At 45.0% G+C, this 22,642-nt stretch overlaps 1 protein-coding gene and 1 long non-coding RNA gene across 9 annotated transcripts in view; one reads left to right on the top strand and one right to left on the bottom strand.

Moving 5' to 3' along the window:
* LOC141083409 (uncharacterized) overlaps nt 1-18,853 on the top strand; it is a 109,454-nt gene extending 90,601 nt beyond the window's left edge. For 2 of the 7 annotated variants that reach the window (XM_073567653.1, XM_073567655.1), the window contains exons 6-8: nt 11,528-11,589; nt 15,857-15,891; nt 16,761-18,853. In XM_073567653.1, the coding sequence (XP_073423754.1) occupies nt 11,528-11,589; nt 15,857-15,891; nt 16,761-16,992 (329 nt within the window). In that variant the 3' untranslated portion in view covers nt 16,993-18,853. The other 5 variants (XR_012230704.1, XR_012230703.1, XM_073567654.1 and 2 more) reach the window with 4 other exon arrangements.
* LOC141083410 (uncharacterized) overlaps nt 1-22,642 on the bottom strand; it is a 56,958-nt gene that overhangs the window by 16,398 nt on the left and 17,918 nt on the right. The gene's annotated exons all lie outside the window — the stretch shown is intronic.

The following is a 22,642-nucleotide window of genomic DNA, read 5'->3' as shown; positions in this document are numbered from 1 at the left end:
CTTTGATGTGGATTTTGGAGGGGCGCCATTTCAAAATCCTTGTCAAAAAAAAAAAAACCAAAAACAAATATTTTGTGAATGTAGATTTTGGAGGGGATTTCTGCTCCAAAATCCACATGAAAAACCTCTTCAAATACTTTTTGAAAACAGTCATACTGCGCATCGTGCTTTTTTTTCCCACTTCGGAGGCATTTCTGCTAGAAGAACAGCTCCGAATCTATCGCATTAAATCCACTCTCGATGTGAACATACCCTTAAAGGGGTATTCTGGTCTACACTTTTCCGCTAGTTAGGTGATTACTCTTAAATTGGTGTGGGTCCAAATATTGGGACAGTGGGGCCCCGGTCAGTCAGTGTTGTAGACTCTGAATGGAGCAAAATGGCGCATGAGCTTCTACTGCTGTTCGGAGACACAAATCCCCATTTTTTTCCCCTACGTACCTCTATTCTCCCATATCCCAATGGTCGGACTCACACCGATCGAACGGTAATCCCAAAAAAAGGGTGTGGACCGGAATACCCCTTTAAATGGGTTCAGAATCTTTTTTATGTGGATTTTATAACTTTTTGCTGAGTAGTTTTCATAGTGATACTTTGGTAAGGTTTCCACGGACTGGATTTTTCCTGGACACCTGGGAACCCTCATTGATCCGGCAACTTAATCTATTCCCATTGAAGTCTAGTCCATGAAATATGTGAAGCTGTTTGCTCTGCACTCCTGCCTTTATTATCTCTCCTATCACTGCAAATCCCAATACTTCTCCACCCGTGTAGATCCCTTCTCCCTTTGATCACTCGCGGGCATAAAATCTATTTACCATCTTGACGGCTTATGAAGCAGACACAAGAGTATGTCTGAAGAGCGTGATCTCTGCTAAGATGTCTGACTAAAGAGTCCCAGACCGCTGCTCATGTTTCCCCTATATGTAGTAAATAGGAAAAAAAAAAGTGTCTGATTATGTCTAGAAACAGCGCCACTCTTATCCATAGGTTATGTCTGGTATTGCAGCTCGGCCCTAATATAGCTTAGCTTCAATACAGAATACAAGCTATGGGCAAGGGTGGTGCTGTTTTTTTGGAAGAAGGCAATCATATAAACCCTTTAAAAGAGCAAAATATGAAATTTACTTCCAAGTTTAATGTGTCTGTTTAGTACATCATTGTATTCCACGTCAAATACAGATTCTGGAACAGTTTTTCTTATCACTGTACGTGGTACCATTCCTCTTGAAAGTGTAATAAAAAATGATAAGTGGATGTTACCATTTGGGGGCGTGTCTCTGCTCAGTCTGACACTGTCCAATCGGTGCTGATGTTCTAACAGTGTGCAGGGACACACCCTCCTCAGACAAGGGGGAATAGTAACACCCAGTCCATTTAGTCATAAACTTCCAGGAGAAATAAAAAAGGAATGGAGCAACGCAGAGATGTGAGAAAAGATGATTAAGAATTGTCTTTTTATGGGGAATATGAATATATAATAAAAAAGACATGTTGGGAGAAGTGAATGATGCCCTTTAAGGGCAATTCTGAGAGCATACTTAGAATAAATTATGGCGGAGTTACTCTTAACAGAGAAAAGTCGGGATGCACTCATTCTCATCCTACCAATTTTAAAGGGAGCAGGTCAGCACAAAATGAGTGTCCAAATCAAGCACAGTAACTTGCAGTGGGCATAGCATAGTCCTAATACAATTTGTAACTTTTGTTTATTCATATGTGTTAATGAGCTGTTTGGTGCAGAGTGGGTGTGGCTAAATGGTTCAGTGCACCATCCTATCTCCGCCCTCCTTTGGCTCCTGTGAAGACAAAGCTATCAATCAAGAAGAAGAGAGTGGAGATAAATGGAAAAAAAATAGGTGGGGAGGTGCACTGAACCGCTCGGCCGCACCCTGAGAGCATCGAACACCTTAACATGTTTCAATGAAGAACAATTTCTGGCAAGCGGGGCGATGGATTTGGACACCGGAGGTAGAATTTTTCAGAAGGGCTACAACCCCTACAAGGTGCTGTGCTTGAGAAAGAGATTTAGGCTCCGATAACTTTCCACCTCCCGTATCTATAACTCAAACCTGAGCTTGTCATCATTGGAATAAATGCAATAAGGCACCGGTTCTCGAATCTTGGATACAAGTCATCCTGGAGGGTCACCAAGAGGTTACCCTGTCTGCTCGTCTTCAAAATCCCTATTCAATGATAGTAGGACTGCCAGCAGCCTTGTAACACTAGTCTGGTTAATACGAGTTCCCGATATATACGTCCACCTGTTGCCCTCACTGCTTGAAGAGAGCCCCCGTTTCCCCTTTTAAACAGTTTGCGTACCAGTCTACATTCCTCCTTGTCTACAGTTGGTCATGCTTAGTACATTATATGTGATACATGCAAAGAATGCGGCAGGCAGAGGCTGGAACTCCTGTGCCAGATGGCAAGTGCCGGCCAGTGGCTTGACAGGCCATGATAAACGAGTCACTGGAAATCCCAGACTCATTGCAGAGAGGTGGACTGTTTTTATTATGCAGCTTTTTACTGCCTTCTCTGTGTATAAATAGCAGTAGCTGTCGAGTAGATAAGGGTGTTGGGTGACAGACACTGATCGTTTTTTTTTTTGCTCCAGACCGAGCTTCAAAAGCCCTTCGTCAGCATGTGTCGGCAGACGTACACCACCAAAGTTGACGTGAAGCAAGAGGTGTCCATGGTTTCAAGTGTCCTTTCATCAAATTCAGCAGAAATAGAGATTCATGAGATTGAGCAAAATTTTGTTCAGTTTGTTCTTCTCCTCTTGGCGTCCAAGCCAAGGTCTATAAATGTTCCTCTTCTCCTCTTGTAGAGTAACTCTTGCCTTCTTGATCAAGGTCCTCTGACCACTATTATCGGCATGGCACCATAGAGCACGAAATCGACATTTTCCATTTTGTCTACCACTCAATGTAGAGTATTTTGTGTCCCAGAACATCATCCATTCTAAAGTCAAAGTCACATTTCTCCCCAATTCTTTTTGAACCCCCCAAGCATACCTAAAGGAGCCCTCGGTGAGCGTTGGGTTCCATGGTATGCAATAGAACAGCGTTTCCATCTAGAAGCCTTGGACCTCGTTGGTGTATCCCAAGAAGATGGTAATAGCTGAAACTTTTATAGTAGGTCTTCCCCTCTTGAAGCACAAGCCAAGGTCTTCTCCTCTTAGAGCACAAGCCAAGGTCTTCCCCTCTTGGAGCACAAGCCAAGATCTATAAATGTTCCTCTTCTCCTCTTGTTGGGTAACTCTTGCCTTCTTGATCGAGGTCCTCTGACCACCATTATCGGCATGGCACCATAGAGCACCAAATCGACCTTTTCCATTTTGTCTACCACTCAATGTAAAGTATTATACGTCCAAGGACATCAACCATTCTAAAGTCAAAGTCACATTTCTCCCCAATACTTTTTTAACCCCCCATTCATACCTAAAGGAGCCCTTGGTGAGCTCCATGGTATGCCATAGAACAGTGTTTCTATCTAGAAGTCTTGGACCTGGTTGGTGCATCCCAAGAAGACGGTAAGAGCTGAAATTTTTACAGTAGGGATGGGAAAGAAGTTTGGGTTCTCTTGGAAAAGAACTTTTTTTTTTTTTTTTAAGAGTTACCCCATGGTTTAAGACTTGGGGATAACTGTCAAAAGAGATAGCACCTGAGGCTTCGAGAATGAGAAGCCAAGATCCAAGAGGCCTGATCTCTGTTCAGCGTGAATGGTAAAAAACCACCTTAACAAAGCTCTTCTCCTTAGCATGGGGTAAATATCTTCAAAGACTAGGGGAAGACTTGAAGGGTCTACATTGATGGGCTTTTCCTATTTCAGATTGGTGGTGACACATTCTGATCAGGCAGCATAGCGATTCCGTATCTTTTAGTCGCTTCTGTTCCCAGTATGGAGGATCAGTCCTACTGACCTGTTACCGAAAGGCAAAATCAGGAAATATTAGCCTTATCCATAACCACATAATCAATGACTTTTGGGCATAGTTGGCCAAAACTCAACCCCTTTTTGTGTCCCATCAAGTTTTATAACCTTTTCCAGAAGATGTGAAACTGGTGGATGAGCCAACCAGCCACTCGCGTATGGACCAGCAGTGGTGGAAGGGGGTGTTTTTGATTTTCGCTTTTGGGTCCGGTCTCCTTTTGTTCTCAGTTCATGATCCTATCTTGTTGGGCTATGATAACACATGTCTATGTGAACGTTCTCTGTATATTGTGAGGGTAATTGGATCTTCTCAGTGTCCGGTACATTACACCCATGGCCAGATCATTGTTATGCCCCAGTGTACAATCCACATATCCCTACAACAGGTGCCTCCCGCACAGACATGCTAATTGGCGGGTCGTAAAGCATAAGCGTAACCTGTCACACGTTCACCTGTTGAAACAGCTATTTAGAATTGGCCACTAATCCCCTTTCTGGGGTCACTTTACACTTTCTGCACACTCTGCCTCCATCTGTAAGCTGAAGAGCCCATTCTAGGTACTGAGTTATAGGAACTGGATGGTCACTGGGGATACTCGGGGGTTAAGAGTCTTTAGTTTCATGTTAAAATGGAATTGTTAATCCGGCTATCATTCTGACGAGAAACTTGATCGGTAAAAGGTCAGACTCGACCCCCCCCCCCCCATCATATTCCTGAGAAAACACTTGTAAAGAGGAACCATCCAAACGTGGAGTTACAGAGTCCACCACAAACCTCACACACCACTGAGCTTTATCATGAAGAACGCTTCCTCCTAACCTTAGAAGACTATCAGGGGGTCAGCAGTTAACTAGTTATATCCATCACTGGGAAAGCTGGGTGATCATTTCTAGTCATTCAGCTTTCTCAGTCTCCTCAATGACAGATCTGCCTAGTTATACAGTGATACTAGAACAGGGATGTACTAAATGTCTACCAGAACCAAAATGGTCAGTGTTCCATTGTTCTAGATTCTCTAATGACGGGACTTTTTATTCCAAGTCTGATAGTGACATTTGTTTTATATCGTTAGATCTCAGTGCTCCATTGTTCTAGATCTTCAGATTACTTTGTCGATTGTTCTAGATCCCTTCATGATAGTGATATCATATTCTAGATCTGACCATTTCCATTGTTCTAGAACCTCTAAAAACCGTGACCGTTATTCTAGATCTAGATCCTCTTGTGACAGTGCCCATTGTTCTAGATCCTTTTGTGACAGTGCCACTGTATATGACATCTAACAATGCCCATTGTTCTATATCGTCTTGTGACAGAGCCCATTATTCTGGATTTTCTTGAACAGTGCCACCATATTCAACATCTGTTAGTGCCCACTGTTCTAGGTCCTCTTGTGACAGTGCCGTTGTTCTAGATCCTCTTGTGAAGGTGCTGACATATTCTACGTCTGATGGTGTCCATTCTTGTAGAACCTCTTTTGAAAATGCACCCGGATTCTATAGCTGAGGGTTCCCATTTTTCTAGATCCTCGTGATAATGCCCACCCATATTTTACATCTGACAGTACTCATTGTTCTACATCCTTTGTTGACATTGAACCCCTTATTCTACATCTGACGGAATCCATTTTTCTAGTTCCTCTGATGACACTGGCACCATATTCGACATCTGACAGTTCCCTTTGTTCTATAATCTCTGCTGACAGTGTCTTCATACTCTATATCTGACAGTGCCCATTGTTCGAAAACCTCTAGTGACAGTGCCAACGCATTCTACATCTGACAGTGCTCATTTTTATAGATCATCTAGTGACCATACCCTTTCATTCCACATCTGAAGTTGCCTGTTATTCTAGATCTACTGGAAACAGTGCCCCGGTAATCTACACTTGACAGAGCTAATTGTTGTAGTTCCTTCGGTGACAGTGCCCGTTTATTCTATATCTGACTGTGGCCTTTGATCTAGATCCTCTGCGGACAATACCATTTTATTCCACATCTAACAGTGCTCTGTTGTTCTTGATCCTCAGATAGAAGTGTTGCCTTAATTTAATTTGAGAGTGTCTATAGTTCTAGATATTCATATACAGTATTCTGTTCTATACCCTCTGATAACAGTGTACTCAATTCTACTTCTATCAATAGCCATTGTTCTAGATCCTCAAGTGTCAGTGGTCTGTTATTGTAGATCCTTGTTACAAACCTGCTGGCATCACTGCATGGCCTCCCTTCCCACCCACACCAATTTACTCACTGCTCCAGTCCATGCTGTGACTTCTGTCTGCTGCCAGCTCCATGCTCTGTGCCTCTTGCTGCCTGCCTGCTCTCTGCATGCTTCCTGGCTGTTTGCATAGGGGGCAGCGCTAGAACTCTCTGGTTCTTATGGAATCAGGGTGCACCTGTCTAATGTGTCCCTGACCAATTACCAAGAGGCCTCTAGTATTTAGGGCAGCTCCACCCAGTGGAACCTGCCTGTGCAATGTTTAAACTCAGTGTCTTGCTGCTGAGTTGCCAGGTCTTGTTCTGTGTTTCGCCTTCTCTGGAGGCTTCACTCCTTTTTTTGCCTTGTACTTGCCTGTCTGCCCTCCAGGAGGCAGAATATCCTGGTCTCTGTACTATTGCTCCTGACCTTGTCTCGTACCATTACTTTGTCTGAACTCAGTCCTACCTCTGTCTGTCTCCTTGTCTGTAGCTCCTTTCCCTGCTGTGTCTATCCTTGTGTCCCCTCTCTCTGCTTATGCTCCGCACTCTTGTGGCTCTGCGTGCTCAGTACCCTGGTGAGTCTGCCTGTGCTCCGCACTCTTGCACCTCTGCTTATGCTCTGTACTCTTGCGGCTCTGCCTGCTCCGTACTCTTGTGACTGTGCCTCCTCCGTACTCTTGCGGCTCTGCTTATGCTCTGTACTCTTGTGGCTCTGCTTGTGCTCCACACCCTTGCGGTTCTGCTTCTACTGCTGCAGAGACTCTTGCTGTGGACTGCAGCTCCTCACCACAGCCTTGCGGTTCCTCACCTCCTGTGTGAACAGGTCTCTACCTGTTCCTCCATACACCATTCCTTCCTGTCAGTACCAGTACCTGCATCCGCTGTGTGAACAGGACCCTACCTATTCCATACACCACTCCTTCCTGCCCGTGTCCCTGTGCCTTTCCAGTTGGTCCCTGTCTCTGTGTCTCAGCCGTGCCCGCCTGCCAGTGTGACAGCCATGCCCGCCTGCCAGTATCTCAGCCATGCCCGCATGTCAGTGTCTCAGCCGTGCCTGCTTGCCATTGTCTCAGCTATGCCCGCCGTGCTCACCTGCCTGTCTGCCACTCGTGCCTGTCGCCCGTACCTTCTCCCCAAGTGGGATCAGCAGCCACAGCCTGACACCACCCTGGAGTGGCACCTGGCAGCTGCCTGCCGCACAAGCCTGACCTCACCTTCAGAGGCTCCAGTGAAAACCAAGGCAGCTGTCTTAGTCACGACCCTTCCAGGGTAGTAGGGTTTGTGGCACAGTGGGGCCACAACCCCCTGGCTTATGCCCACCAGTCAGGGCATGAGCGTGACACTCCTCAAGTGACAGTGCCTCCCTAGTTCACAAATGTCAATCCTCCATTTTAAGTCCTCAAATGCTAACACTCCATTGTTGTAAATCCTCAGTTAGCAGTGCCCCATTGTTCTGGATCACCAAGAGACAGTGTTCATTAATCTGGATCTGACAGTGTTCATTGTTCTAAACCAACAAGCACCCATTTATTCTAAGTACACAAATATCAGGGTGCTATTATTCAAGGTTCTCGAGTGTCAACAACACCCCATTGCTGTACATCGCTGTTCTTAAACCGCTACCTCCACAGCTGCTGCCAAACCATATCTTTCATTCTGCAACTATCAGGGTAGGCTTGGAATGGTCGTTGTTTGGGGATCACTGTTCTAGACCCTCAACAATCAGAGATGGGAACCCTTCTTTTGTTAACCCTTAATGTTATACTGTCTTTCTGCAAACACCAGTACAAAAAAAGTCCAAGGGACAGTGCCCTATGGTTTCAGGAATGGAAATACCCTTGGTTCTAGTAACTTAATGTTCTAGAACCAAGTGTATCAGCTCTCTAATGTTATAGAACCACACTTACTAGCTCTCTTATGTTCTAGAATTAAACATATCAGCTCTGTAACGTTCTAGAACCACCAGTTCCCTAGTGCTCTAGAACCGCACATCAGCTCTCTAATGTTCTAGAACTACACATACCAGCTATATAATGTTCTAGGACCACAAGTACCAGCTCTCATGTTCTAGAACCCCATGGATCAGCTCTGTAATGTTCTAAAACTACAAATATCAGCTCTACAATGTTCTAAAACCATAAGCACCAGCTCTTAAATGTTCTACAACCAAATGTATCAATTTTCTAATGTCCTAGAATCTCACATGTGAGCTATCTAATGTTCTAGAATCACAAGTCTCACTTCTCTAATGTTCTAGTACAAGTACTAGCTTTCTAATGTTCTAGAACAAAATGTTCTCTAATGTTCTAGAGCCACAATTATCAGCTTTCTATTGTTCTAGGACCACTTGTATCAGCTCTCTAATATTCTAGAACCACATGTATCATCTTTCTAATGTTCTAGAATCACATACCAGCTCTCTAAAGTTCTATGAACCACATGTATCAGCTCAAAAGCTTTCTAAAGTTCACGAACCACACGTATCAGCTCTCTAATATTCTAGTACCACAGCTATCAGTACCCAAGTCCTGAGGTATCAGTTCTCTATTATCCTAAAACCTCAAGTGACAGTACATAATTATTCTAGACCCTCAAGTTTTAGCACCCAATTGTTCCCGATCACTGTTATTGTGGCTCCCCAGCTGGGGCAAAACTACAACTTTCAATATGGATCTATTAGAACATGCTGAAGATTGTAGTTTTCCATCTTGAGAATCTCTGGTTCTAGATCCTCATTTGTCAGGTTTTCCAGTATAGATCAAAGCACCCGGACTAAAAAAAAACCAAACAAACAAAAAACCCTCTAAGTAGCTGCTAGCTAGATGAAGCATCATAGAAAGTGCCACTGGGTTGCCGACATACAGAAGGTTAATTTTCAATTATTAATCTCAGTCCTAGTTACGCTGTGACCGATGACACGTATAATTGCACAGTGCGCCCAGCAACTGAATAAACGCAAATTACTGGGTTGCTGTTTTTTCTCCTCCAGACCCCGGTATATTAAGGTCAGTGCTGCATAAGCAAAAAAAAAACAAAAAACATGTCGACATGTAGCTGCTGGAGAAGAACTGGTTCCCCTTTCAGAAAATCTTTACAAAACCTTGGATCTAGAGGTAGTTTAGGTACAATTCCTCTCCAGTTTCCATTATCTGATGATGCTAATGCATCTAAGACCCCCTACCTGTCCTCCATCATACACTGGGGGTCCACCCGGTATCACATTGACAAAGCGATACCCACCAGGCAAGAGGCAATGTCTGGGAACAGCGCCACTTTTGTCAATAGGCTGTAACTGGTATTGCAGTTCATTATGGGACAAGACTGCCACTAGGTGGCGCTAACAGACTATGAATAAGATATAGTTTCAACAGGCGTTGTATAACAATGTCTGTTGCAGCCAATCACATGCCGCAATGGTGTCACCACATGATGTGATTGGATGCAGAGGTCACATATTGGGAGCAGGAAAAACAGAGACGTCAGGGCACGAGTAATGACTTCATATGTGACTGCTGCAGTCAATCACATGCTGCACTGGGGGTCAACACATCCTGCGATTAGCTACACAGTCCTTACAATCGAAAAAGGAAGAGCAGAGACCGGCGGGGCATCCGCAATGACTTGATATCTGACTGCTGCAGCCAATCACATGCTGCACAGGTGTCAACACATCCTCTGATTGGCTGCAGAGGTCTTATAATTGGAAAAGAAAGAACAGAGACCAGCGGGGCATCCGCAATGACTTGATATCTGACTGCTGCAGCCAATCACATGCCGCACTGGGGTCAACACATCCTGTGATTGGCTATAAAGGTCTTATATTTGGAGAAAGAAGAGCAGAGACCGGCGGGGCACCCGCAATGACTTGATATGTGACTGCTGCAGTCAATCACATGGGGTCAACACATCCTGCGATTGGCTATAAAGGTCTTATATCTGGAGAAAAAAAAGAATAGAGACCAGCGGGGCACCGGCAATGACTTGATATGTGACTGCTGCAGTCAATCACATGGGGTCAACACATCCTGCGATTGGCTATAAAGGTATTATATCTGGAGAAAAAAAGAATAGAGACCAGCGGGGCACCGGCAATAACTTGATATGTGACTGCTGCAGCCAATCACATGCTGCACTGGGGTCAACACATCCTTGATATGTGACTGCTGCAGCCAATCACATGCCGCACTGGGGTCAACACATCCTGCGATTGGCTATAAAGGTCTTATATCTGGAGAAAAAAAGAATAGAGACCAGCGGGGCACCGGCAATGACTTGATATGTAACTGCTGCAGCCAATCACATGCCACACTGGGGTCAACACATCCTGCGATTGGCTGCAGAGGTCTTATAATCGGAGAAGGAAGAACAGAGACAATCACATGCCGCACTGGCTGCAGTGGTCACATATTGGTAGCTCAAGAACAGAGACAGGCGGGGCACCTGGGAAGCATCCGCACTGAAAAAGCAATACAGTGGTCTCAAACCATTGGCTCTCCAGCTACTGTAAACACTACAACTCCCAGCATAACCTGTAGTGTATTTTGCCAGCACCTGGAGGGTCACACACAGGTTCCTGTGCTGGACCCCAAAACCAAAACACGCCCCTTGTATTTGCCATTTTTAGCTGCAGTGTTGCAGAATTTATGCCGCTTTTCAGCATTTTTCTTTTTTACGGCGCGTTCTGTTCCCTTTAATATAACTGCTCGCAGACATTGTGACCGTCACGTATTTCCAGCCCAGGATATCCTTCGTGTTTCGCTGTATTTTATGTCTGTGGTGGACAGCTGTGGCCCGATGCCAGCGCTTACACCACAGTGCCAGGTCTAATGAATATCAGTCAACATGTGGCTGCTCTTACGACAGGACTGGCTATAAAAGTTATGACACGGTCCCTGCGTTCCCCACATTTAATCAGGCTACTACAAGGGAAAGGGGGGACGATGTGAACTTTCCCATCAAACATCATTTCCCGCCAGCGTAAAAAAAAAAAAAACCCCAATAAATCTTTGATCGGTCCCTTTTCCAGCTGTTTCTGTGAAAGTTTGGTGACAACTTATATGGCCGCCATTAGTGGTCATAATGAGTATTATTCCCGCTCTGGAGGACCTATCCCATATTATATAGACACACCATTGATTTGAATGGACACCGTGTAATACTTCATTTCTCCAGTGGTGGCACTGCAGGGAAATTAATCACTTACTGCCAGGCGATATCCACCGATCACAGGTGATCGCATTGTGATTAGACCTATAATAAAGTCTGATATTCTCCATATATTACCCCACGGAGGATATAAAGAGACTGAAACACATTTAGATACGGTCTCGTTGTCATTTTGAAAAGGAACACTTAATTTTTTTAAAAATAATATTTCACTCTTCTCTTGCAGATTGGAGACTTGGGGGAATTTCCAGATTCCTCTCCCTTGACCTTACACGACATTATAAGACGGTACATGTGATTTCCTTCCTTCCTTTCACGCTGGTTTTTGTTTAACCGCACATTATAATGTTCACAAAAACACAGTAACTCCCTAGGATGAGGTATAGCAGATGTAGCAAAGCCAAAAATGTATGCAACCTGCAAATTTTGGGGGATTTTTTTTCTATAGAGTAGCTGGGCTGCGCCGTCTCCCCTCTCGCAGCATACAGCCTCACAGACACAGAAACTGCAGCTGCACACCCTTCCTACCCACCTACTACAGTGCTAACTGTATTACATTATAGGAGCTCACTGAACGTTTACACAGGAGGATCAGGAGGCTCGGACCCCCATTTTAGTGATTTGTAAGGGTGCGCCCTCTCCCCTCTTGCAGCATGCAGCCTCACAGACACAGAAACTGCAGCTGCACACCCTTCCTACCCACCTACTACAGTGCTAACTGTATTACATTATAGGATCTCACTGAACGTTTACACAGGAGGATCAGGAGGCTCGGACCCCCATTTTAGTGATTTGTAAGGGTGCGCCCTCCCCTCTTGCAGCATACAGCCTCACAGACACAGAAACTGCAGCTGCACACCCTTTCTACCCACCTACTACAGTGCTAACTGTATTACATTATAGGAGCTCACTGAACGTTTACACAGGAGGATCAGGAGGCTCGGACCCCCATTTTAGTGATTTGTAAGGGTGCGCCCTCCCCTCTTGCAGCATGCAGCCTCACAGACACAGAAACTGCAGCTGCACACCCTTCCTACCCACCTACTACAGTGCTAACTGTATTACATTATAGGAGCTCACTGAACGTTTACACAGGAGGATCAGGAGGCTCGGACCCCCATTTTAGTGATTTGTAAGGGTGCCTTGAGATAGGAGCTGTGCTCGCTTTCTCTGGCACCCCCATAGATAATGAACCAAGTCAAGGACGAGCATGCGCACTTCTGTCCCAGTCTAGAATCCAATCCCCAGGTTCTGGAGCCCCATTCTCTGAATGATTGGTGGTCCCAAAGATAGGACCCCCCCCAGTGATCAGTAAGCTATCCGGTATCCTATGCAAAGGGGATGACCTATTATAGTGGGAATATCCTTTAAGCACACTACCCTGCCCCAAAACACTTATTTTAGGAGTGTTCCTATGTGTTTTGCTGAAAGGGCTTACATTTCCCAAATTTTACATCGTTAATATTAAGTAAGCTCCAAGGAATAATATTTACTTGCTAAGAAACCATATGGCATCAAGGGGAAAGCTGGATTTTTTCGCATACTGTCCCCTCTCAGGATGGTTATAAGCCCCCAACCACCCCAGAAATACAGGGAGTGATTTCTGTTCCTGGTGGTCTGTCTGCACTACACTGAATAAATGCCGGACTAGTCAGAGGAGAGACCATTAATTCAGTCTGATCCTCCAATTGGTTCCATCTTCACATTTTGCTAATGAAACTTTGCAGATAGCTGACAAGGAGGAGATGTCGTCAGCAGAGGCAGGGGATAAACAATGACCTTGTGGTTGGTGGTCAGTCCCGGGGGAGGAAAGGGGATGGCTTGTTCCTCTGCAGCTCTTCAATCCATCAACCTCTTTAATAGTGTTACCAATTGATCAGGAATGTGGTGTACCGCATACACGGCGCCCGTCAAGCCAGAGGAAACCAGAGGAAAAAGTGATGGAGAGGGGGAACCACCACAGCCTGTTTATTACTATATGACACCACTATGTAACCAGAGCGGACACCAGTATCCCCACCCCTCACAGTGGTCATTTCAAAGGCTTATTTGGATCCATATTTGCTGCCATTTTTTACCTGTTTGTTTTTTCTTACATACCTTGGCACCAGTTTTTTTCCTCATCTCAAGTGATGGCATATAGTACGTTATCATCGACATCGATCCGATCGTGAAAATGACGACGATGCGGAGATGCTATGTTTTCCCTGCACAGCAACGCTTCCCCCCCCCCCCCCCCGTGAACCAAAAAAAGGGGCCACACCACTAAAACAAGATCGGTGATGATCCCAGAGCTCAGACCCCAGGCATCGCTTTATCGGATGGCCCATGCGGAGCGGTCCTAGTTCAGACTAGAGGGGACCCTCTTGGCAAGAGACATACAGATTCCACCTCACCAACACCAATGTCTGCGAAGATATCTGGAGACTCCCACTTCCCATTATCTAGTCTACCTCTGAGTGGCTGTAACTAGCCATTCGGGATCATCCGGTGGATGCCAAACAGTGATATTTACCCTCCTTGCTCCATGTCCAAAATTAAGGCCCCTGTGATCTACATGATCCATCACTAAGCTTAGGTTTGTCACCGTCCAGCTAGAATTGACTTGACTCACTGCCTGGGTGGCTGTCGGTTCAGTACCCATACCAAAAAGGAGATTTTCTCTGCTATACATGAGACTGCTCCCCTGTGCTGCACGGACTTGTTTAGGCTCCTCCCAGAGCAGAAGAAAACAACGATCGTGCTACTTTAAGACTGAAAATCAGATTTAAAAAAAGAGGGGGAAGATTTTAAGTTATGACCTGTAAAGTTGCCTAGATGGGGACCTTATTGACAGCAGCTTACGCCAAAAAGATGGGGCATCAAGATTCAATATGCCTAATCCTATGAGAATTTTCACTTTTGACCTGTCCAAGAGATACAACAGAAGTTTCTATCAAAAAGGGGGGTCCGACTGCTACAGACCCCGAGTCATCGCTAAAGCAAAGGGGCAGAACAGCCAGACGGAAGCGACGTCCTTGGATAGACACCAAGGGGAGAGCGTTTCTGCCCCTCTAATGATCGGTGGGGTCTCGGCACATTAGGTTGTGAGTGCCAAAATCTTCAAAAAAGCAAATGTTGTCCCATAAACAGATCCCGTGATCGTGTTACCGCTCCGTCTCGCTAGCAGCCATTTTTTACTTCTCGAGTATTGAGTATCCCTACAAATCCGGGCCGGGGGATAATTTGGCGCAGATGCATTGCTCCTTTTTTTTTTTTTCCACTTAACACATAGTTCCCCCCGTTGCATGAAATGGAAAACTGCAAACATGAAAGTCTGTTTAATAGGGGCCACACAACACATGATCCCGCGGTGAATATGTGGGATTTTACAGCGCCGGCATCTGGAAACAATACAGAAGACGTCTTAATTACTTTAAGGATAATTCCGCTGAGGGTTATATTCCCCCCCCCCCCGGAGGGAGATTCCCCCCCCCACCCCTGCGCTCATCCCCAGTCTGACGGATATGGGGTGCTGCATTTGACAGATCGCGGCCTGACCCCCTCGGAAAGTCTCCGGATCCATTGGCACTCGTCACCCAGCTTTCCTTGGCAGATTCGCCAGTCACTCCTCAAGGGTATTATCACGTCATCCAAGACCTGTGGATTCTGGATGAACGGTGTGAACTGGATCCACAGAAAGATGAGCCGCTAACTAGTGATGAGTGAGCATGCTCGGGGGCTAACCGAGTGCCCTCACGCACTCGAAAAATATGTTCGAGAGCCGCAACATTGCAGGGATTGCCTACCAGACAGCCGATCACGGCATGTGGTGTGACTGTCCTCTTTAAAGGGGTTGTCCATTCTGAAAAAAAAAAAAGCATTTTTTTTGGGGGGGGGAGTTAATAGAAGGGTCCTCTGTTCAGAGAATGGTTATCGATCGCTTTGGAGGACCAGACCTGTCCTGGCAACCCACACAGACTTGAATGTACACAGTGTAATACATCATTTCACCAGGGGTGGCGCTGCAGGGAAATGAAACACATACCGCCAGGTTTCCAAACTGATCGCTGGGAGTTTCAGCAAGGATCAGCTCATTGTCTTCTTACAAGTAGGGATTGCTATAATGTTAAATTCCCAAATAGGTCAGAAGGGGCAAAAAAATAATAATTTATTTTTTTTTTAAAAACCTATCGAATAGTCATTCCTGCACTGATGGGGTTAATAATCTTACAAAATTTTTGGGTTGGTGTCAACTGGGATTATCCCTGTAGGTGATAAAACTATGGTGGTGCGACATCTAGTGGTGAAAGGATGGTACTGTACCCTGGATGCAGCATGGGAAGGATCCCGTCAAATGCAAAGTAAGCGGATAGCGGGAGCGTCACATAAGGACAGTACCCCGGGGACATTGTCAGGTTCGGTTGTCAAGGTTTATCCCTTGCACCTGGTGTTGCCTGCGAAACGCGCTGTTCGTCACCATTAGTCCCTCACTTATCGTACATCGCTGCTGTTGGATACTGCGGTGTATTATGTACGCCTTTTTTGATTTTTGTGGCTTTTTGATGTTTTTCAGGTCATCTCGATGCATGGATATGAGCAACTAATACGGTAAGGTGACCAGTGACCAGCTCTACTATCCCCCTCCGATAACGATTAAGCAGATTTCACGATGAGGCAAATTGTCTAAAAAATAAAAAAAAACAGCAATTCTGCCATTTCGATTTTTGCTTTTTTTTCATTATTTGTCACCGTATGGAATACATATTTATTTTTTTAGTTTGGGACAAATATGGAAATTATGTTAATTTTTTTTAGATGTTATCCATATTTCTGGTTGTGATATGGACTGTCATATTGTATATATACTTTTTTTAATATACAGTATATATATATATATATATATATATATATATATATATATATATGGACTATTAAAAAAAATGCAAAAAAATAAATTATATATACTATTACATTTTTTTTGTAATAGTCCCCTTTTAGATTTCCTTTTAATATACAGCGTATATATAATTATTTATTTTTTTGCATTTTTTTTAATAGTCCCCTGTTATATTTCTTTTTAATATACTATATATATATATTTATTATTTTTTTAATAGTCCCCTTTTGGGGACTTGAACCTGCGATCGCTTGTACAATAAACTGCCATTACCTAACGTAACATTACCAATCTCAAGTATGGCAGACACAGGGATATTCAATAGGTCCCTGACAATGCCATCGGCAAACCGCAGTCGAGGGGCATCAGGAGGGATATTTCCCCCCATTTTCAACCTCTTAAATGCCTCTGTCACGATTGACCGTGGCGTCTAAAGGGGTATAACTGCTGCGATGTGAGCTGGCGATCGGACGCTGGTGGCGGTTGTGCTATGCTTAGACAGGTAATGTTTTACCCTCTGTTACATACAATCTCTCCAATGATCCAGGAGCCATGACGTTACCTCTGTCACCTCTTACAGGAGCCAGCTGGGCCTCGGGGACCCTCAGACAACCAGTCCAAGCCTGCTGTTGAGGAAACCTGAAGATAGAAAGCAGGTACTCGCCGGCGTACATCATCCAGCCCGGCCCCAGGTGAAATTCTTACCTAACGAGAGGACGTGTCCCCTTCCAGTGTTACGTGGTGTTCCCCTGACATGCCGGTTGCATCTCGGAGGCCGATTTTCCACCCCGTCCGCTCTTGGATCCGGCTAACTGTCCTTTGGGGTGAGGTAGTAGGTTGTTTAGTTTTGGGGGTCAATCCCTGAGTGTCAGATAACTATACAATCTACTGTCTTTCCTGAAGTGGCTGTAATTTCTTCAATGGCGGATGAAGAACCGACGGCACGAGGAGAGGAAGGAGTCGCTGTTATTTTCGTGTTTGAAGCCTCATTATTACTTGGTGTCGTGTGATATTATAGATATGCAGGAAGTCTCCCGCATGGGGAGAGAGAAGCTGCAGCTGCATCCCCCTCCTCTACCTGAACCAATCAGATATCTTCCCACTTCTGCTCCCTCTCCCCTCTCACAGCATGCCGTATAACAGACACACGTAAGACGTGCAGCCGCATCCCCCTCCTCCTTGTCTTCTATTCGCTGTATTACATATGTATTGCCCACATAACCCATTTCTGTGCCAGGAGGAGTCTGAGCCAGTTCTCTCCCTTTTGCTCCTTTCCCCTCTTACTGTATGCAGTCTCACAGACACAAGAAAACTGCAGCTGCACACCTTTCCTCTGTTTATTGCTATACACTGCCTACATATCCCATAGTGCTATGCACAGAACTACAAGACAATTCTCACACTTTTGATCATTTCCTCTCTCCAAACAATGCAGTCTCACATACACACTCAAAAACTGCAGCTGCATCCCCTTCCTCTCTTTTTAATGCATAACACTGCCTACATATCCCATAGTGCTGTGCACCACACTCTCATTTCTGCTCCCTCTCCCCTCACACAGCATAAAGTCTCACAGACACACATATAACCTGCAGCCACATCCCCCTCCTCCCTCTCTTTTATCTCCTGCACTGCCCAGTTCCCACATATCCTAGTGCTGTTCCTCACTGCTGCTCCCTCTCCCCTCTCACAGCATGCAGTCTCACAGACACACATATAACCTGCAGCCACATCCCCCTCCTCCCTCTCTTTTATCTCCTGCACTGCCCAGTTCCCACATATCCTAGTGCTGTTCCCCACTGCTGCTCACTCTCCCCTCTCACAGCATGCAGTCTCACAGACACACATATAACCTGCAGCCACATCCCCCTCCTCCCTCTTTTATCTCCTGCACTGCCCAGTTCCCACATATCCTAGTGCTGTTCCCCACTGCTGCTCCCTCTCCCCTCTCACAGCATGCAGTCTCACAGACACACATATAACCTGCAGCCACATCCCCCTCCTCCCTGACTTCTATCTCTTGCACTGCCCAGTTCTCACATATCCTATAATGCGGTTCATCACTTCTATTCCATCTCCCCTCTTGCAGTAGGCAGTCTCACATGAAAAAAATGTAGCTGCATCTCCCTCCTCCCCCTCTACTATTTATAGTGTTATACTAGTTGGATCTATATAAAAACATTTGTACGTTGCCCTCTTTGTCTGCTATTAACCACTTTTTCTCTGAACCATTTTTAATACCCGAGGACCAGAGGCCTTCCTACGTTCACGACCAATTATCCGAGGTAAGTGCGCTACAATGTCCTGTTCTCCAGGGTGTCGATTGAGTCATTCGAGCTGCCTTAGCGGGGTGAGGTAGTAGGTTGTGTGGTTTCAGGGTATTGTTTTTTAGCCCCAATCAGGAGTTAACTGTACAACCTACTGCCTTCCCTGACGGGCAGCATGGCGTCGGACTCACAGAAGAACAAGCCAAAGGGCAAAGGTCGTCGTTCAATTTGAAAGCCCAAAAGCTGGCGAGCGTGCAACATTATGAAACCCAGCGGCAGCGTCTCAGTAATCCCCTCTGTATTATCTGGGCCCTGTGTGATCGAGACATTATTGTATTTGCAGACTGCTCTTTGTTTCCTTTCTCGGTGCAGAAAAAAAACAAAGTCAATAAAGATTTGAAATTTATTCTGAATTCTATTTGTGATTTTATTTGGAGCCTGGGAGTCGTCGGAGAACAGATTTAGTCATTTCTCTGGTCGTTACATTTTAATAGGATACAAAATACCCCATAGCTCCTGAATACGGCTGCACTAACGTAGCCAATTCTTACAATTAATGTAAGCCCACAAGACCCCGCCCCCGAGGTTCTAGCATATCACATCCCCAGAGGTTCCTTAGTAATTTTTTTAATCATTTGATCTTAAAATTAGAGTGAAGAACCCTCTGTCTCCATGTACACAACCGAATTACGACATCCTACAAGTAGCAAGTTACGCAGAGCTGCGATACATTGCTGATGTGGGTTTTTTATTGCGGCGTGCCGCCGTACAAAGCTGTTCATATACGCAGCTCGTAGAATGCCAGTGATTTTTCTTATGAACGTAAATGGATCCTGCATCAGTAGTGTATTGGTGGATACTGATCATGGGGGGGTCTGACTGGTGGGACCTCCACCGATGCCAAAAACGCAGCTCTGTAGAGCACCACTATTCTATTGACTACTGGACTACCGGAGATAGACAAGCGCTAAACGGCTCTGCAGAGCCCCGATTTTGGGAACAGTGGGAGTCCTCGTAGCCACCAATCTTTTGCAAAGTTAAAAATTTTAGGACAACCATTTAAAGGGATTTTCCACCCATGAATTTCTAAAAAAAACACATTCAGAATGTTCTAAAATAATAATCTTACCGATCTCAGACCGCTCCTCTTCTAATGCTACCTGATTTTCCCTTCATCACTCTGTACTACCTAGTCACACTGGGCAGGCATGTGACGGCTGCAGCCAATCACTGGTCATAGTGTAGCCAATGACTTTCTGCCTGATTGGCCAGAAGAGGAAATATAGAGACAGGTGAAGGACACAGGCCGCATTAAAAGGTCCAGGCACCTTTTTGGAAGGGGAGCAGTGAGGGAATGGAAATTTTTTTGGAAAAAATTTTCAAGCGTGGACATCCCCTTTAAATTCTATGTGTATACGCTAAGTCTCGAGGTTTTAGTTTCCTTAAATAACCAAAGCTGATCAAAAAGATTTGCTCTTTCCTCGTCCGGCGGCCCAGTCCTTTATGGCAGTCTTTACTTTCGCGACTGCCATCTTTGGCCTGGCAACTTGGGCCCCGCAACACATAATGTCATGACGCTCATTTCCAAGAATGCCGGACCGAGGATGCGACCACAGAAGAGAAGACTGCCCTTTTGGTGCTGCCGTAGAGAACCGAACTGGACTCCGGACCAAGGCAACACAAATCTTCTTGATCAATCCTAGAAATAACCCAAACACCAAAATGCATCCAGACTGTCTTGAAACGGTCATGAAATGTGTCAGTGTCACAGCACGGAGGCCGATTCCTGTCCCTCGGAGGCCAACACTGGAATAAAGCAATTGTCGTGACCCATAAAGAATACGACTGCCCTATTTTTGGTCTTTTATTTCTGAAGCAGGATTATAAAATGGGTGACATTAGCTAGATCTTAACCACGGACGTGCCCTAGAGTTGACATGTACAGTGGGGCAAAAAAGTATTTAGTCAGTCAGCAATAGTGCAAGTTCCACCACTTAAAAAGATGAGAGGCGTCTGTAATTTACATCATAGGTAGACCTCAACTATGGGAGACAAACCGAGAAAAAAAAATCCAGAAAATCACATTGTCTGTTTTTTTTTCATTTTATTTGCATATTATGGTGGAAAATAAGTATTTGGTCAGAAACAAGCAATCAAGATTTCTGGCTCTCACAGACCTGTAACTACTTCTTTAAGAGTCTCCTCTTTCCTCCACTCATTACCTGTAGTAATGGCACCTGTTTAAACTTGTTATCAGTATAAAAAGACACCTATGCACACCCTCAAACAGTCTGACTCCAAACTCCACTATGGTGAAGACCAAAGAGCTGTCAAAGGACACCAGAAACAAAATTGTAGCCCTGCACCAGGCTGGGAAGACTGAATCTGCAATAGCCAACCAGCTTGGAGTGAAGAAATCAACTGTGGGAGCAATAATTAGAAAATGGAAGACATACAAGACCACTGATAATCTCCCTCGATCTGGTGCTCCACGCAAAATCCCACCCCGTGGGGTCAGAATGATCACAAGAACAGTGAGCAAAAATCCCAGAACCACGCGGGGGGACCTAGTGAATGAACTGCAGAGAGCTGGGACCAATGTAACAAGGCCTACCATAAGTAACACACTACGCCACCATGGACTCAGATCCTGCAGTGCCAGACGTGTCCCACTGCTTAAGCCTGTACATGTCCGGGCCCGTCTGAAGTTTGCTAGAGAGCATTTGGATGATCCAGAGGAGTTTTGGGAGAATGTCCTATGGTCTGATGAAACCAAACTGGAACTGTTTGGTAGAAACACAACTTGTCGTGTTTGGAGGAAAAAGAATACTGAGTTGCATCCATCAAACACCATACCTACTGTAAAGCATGGTGGTGGAAACATCATGCTTTGGGGCTGTTTCTCTGCAAAGGGGCCAGGACGACTGATCCGGGTACATGAAAGAATGAATGGGGCCATGTATCGTGAGATTTTGAGTGCAAACCTCCTTCCATCAGCAAGGGCATTGAAGATGAAACGTGGCTGGGTCTTTCAACATGACAATGATCCAAAGCACACCGCCAGGGCAACGAAGGAGTGGCTTCGTAAGAAGCATTTCAAGGTCCTGGAGTGGCCTAGCCAGTCTCCAGATCTCAACCCTATAGAAAACCTTTGGAGGGAGTTGAAAGTCCGTGTTGCCAAGCGAAAAGCCAAAAACATCACTGCTCTAGAGGAGATCTGCATGGAGGAATGGGCCAACATACCAACAACAGTGTGTGGCAACCTTGTGAAGACTTACAGAAAACGTTTGACCTCTGTCATTGCCAACAAAGGATATATCACAAAGTATTGAGATGAAATTTTGTTTCTGACCAAATACTTATTTTCCACCATAATATGCAAATAAAATGAAAAAAAAAAAAAAACAGACAATGTGATTTTCTGGATTTTTTCTCAGTTTGTCTCCCATAGTTGAGGTCTACCTATGATGTAAATTACAGACGCCTCTCATCTTTTTAAGTGGTGGAACTTGCACTATTGCTGACTGACTAAATACTTTTTTGCCCCACTGTACAGACAATCAAGAGGGCAGGGTAATAAAAATGTAGTCATAATGATGGCTTTTACGGATTTGGCCTTGGAAGTTACTTGTGAAATCATTCGAGATATCGACCATGAGACTAGCTCACTCACTGTCATTTGGGGTCAAGGGGTACGGGTTCTCCTTGTGGAGATTCAAGTGGTGTCAAATGCTTCCTAGGAAAAATTATGCTAATCAGCTCCCTCCTCTCTCATCTATAGGTAGCTATCCTGTCGATGTCCCACCCATTTATGTCTTCTAGGTTCTTGTTAAGAACTACTTTGTATGGTAGAATGTTCAGGGCAGAATGTTGGTTGGTGGAATGTTGGTTGGCAGAATAATGGTTGGTAGAATAATGGTTGGTGGATGATGGTTGGCGGAACGTTGGTTGGCGAAATGATGGTTGGCAGAATGTTGGTTGACGGAATGTTGGTTGGCAGAATAATGGTTGGTAGAATAATGGTTGGTAGAATAATGGTTGGTGGATGATGGTTGGCGGAACGTTGGTTGGCGAAATGATGGTTGGCAGAATGTTGGTTGGCAGAATAATGGTTGGTAGAATAATGGTTGGCAGAATGTTGGTTGGCAGAAGATATCAGGGAAAAGAAGAATTGGGATTCAATATGCCTGATACT

Source organism: Dendrobates tinctorius, unplaced genomic scaffold (assembly GCF_039654945.1).
Source record: "Dendrobates tinctorius isolate UK_male_01 unplaced genomic scaffold, ASM3965494v1 ptg000020l, whole genome shotgun sequence".
Taxonomy (NCBI): Eukaryota; Metazoa; Chordata; class Amphibia; order Anura; family Dendrobatidae; genus Dendrobates; species Dendrobates tinctorius.
The sequence above is the reverse complement of the archived record's forward strand: the minus strand, read 5'-3'. Positions and strand labels throughout refer to the sequence as shown.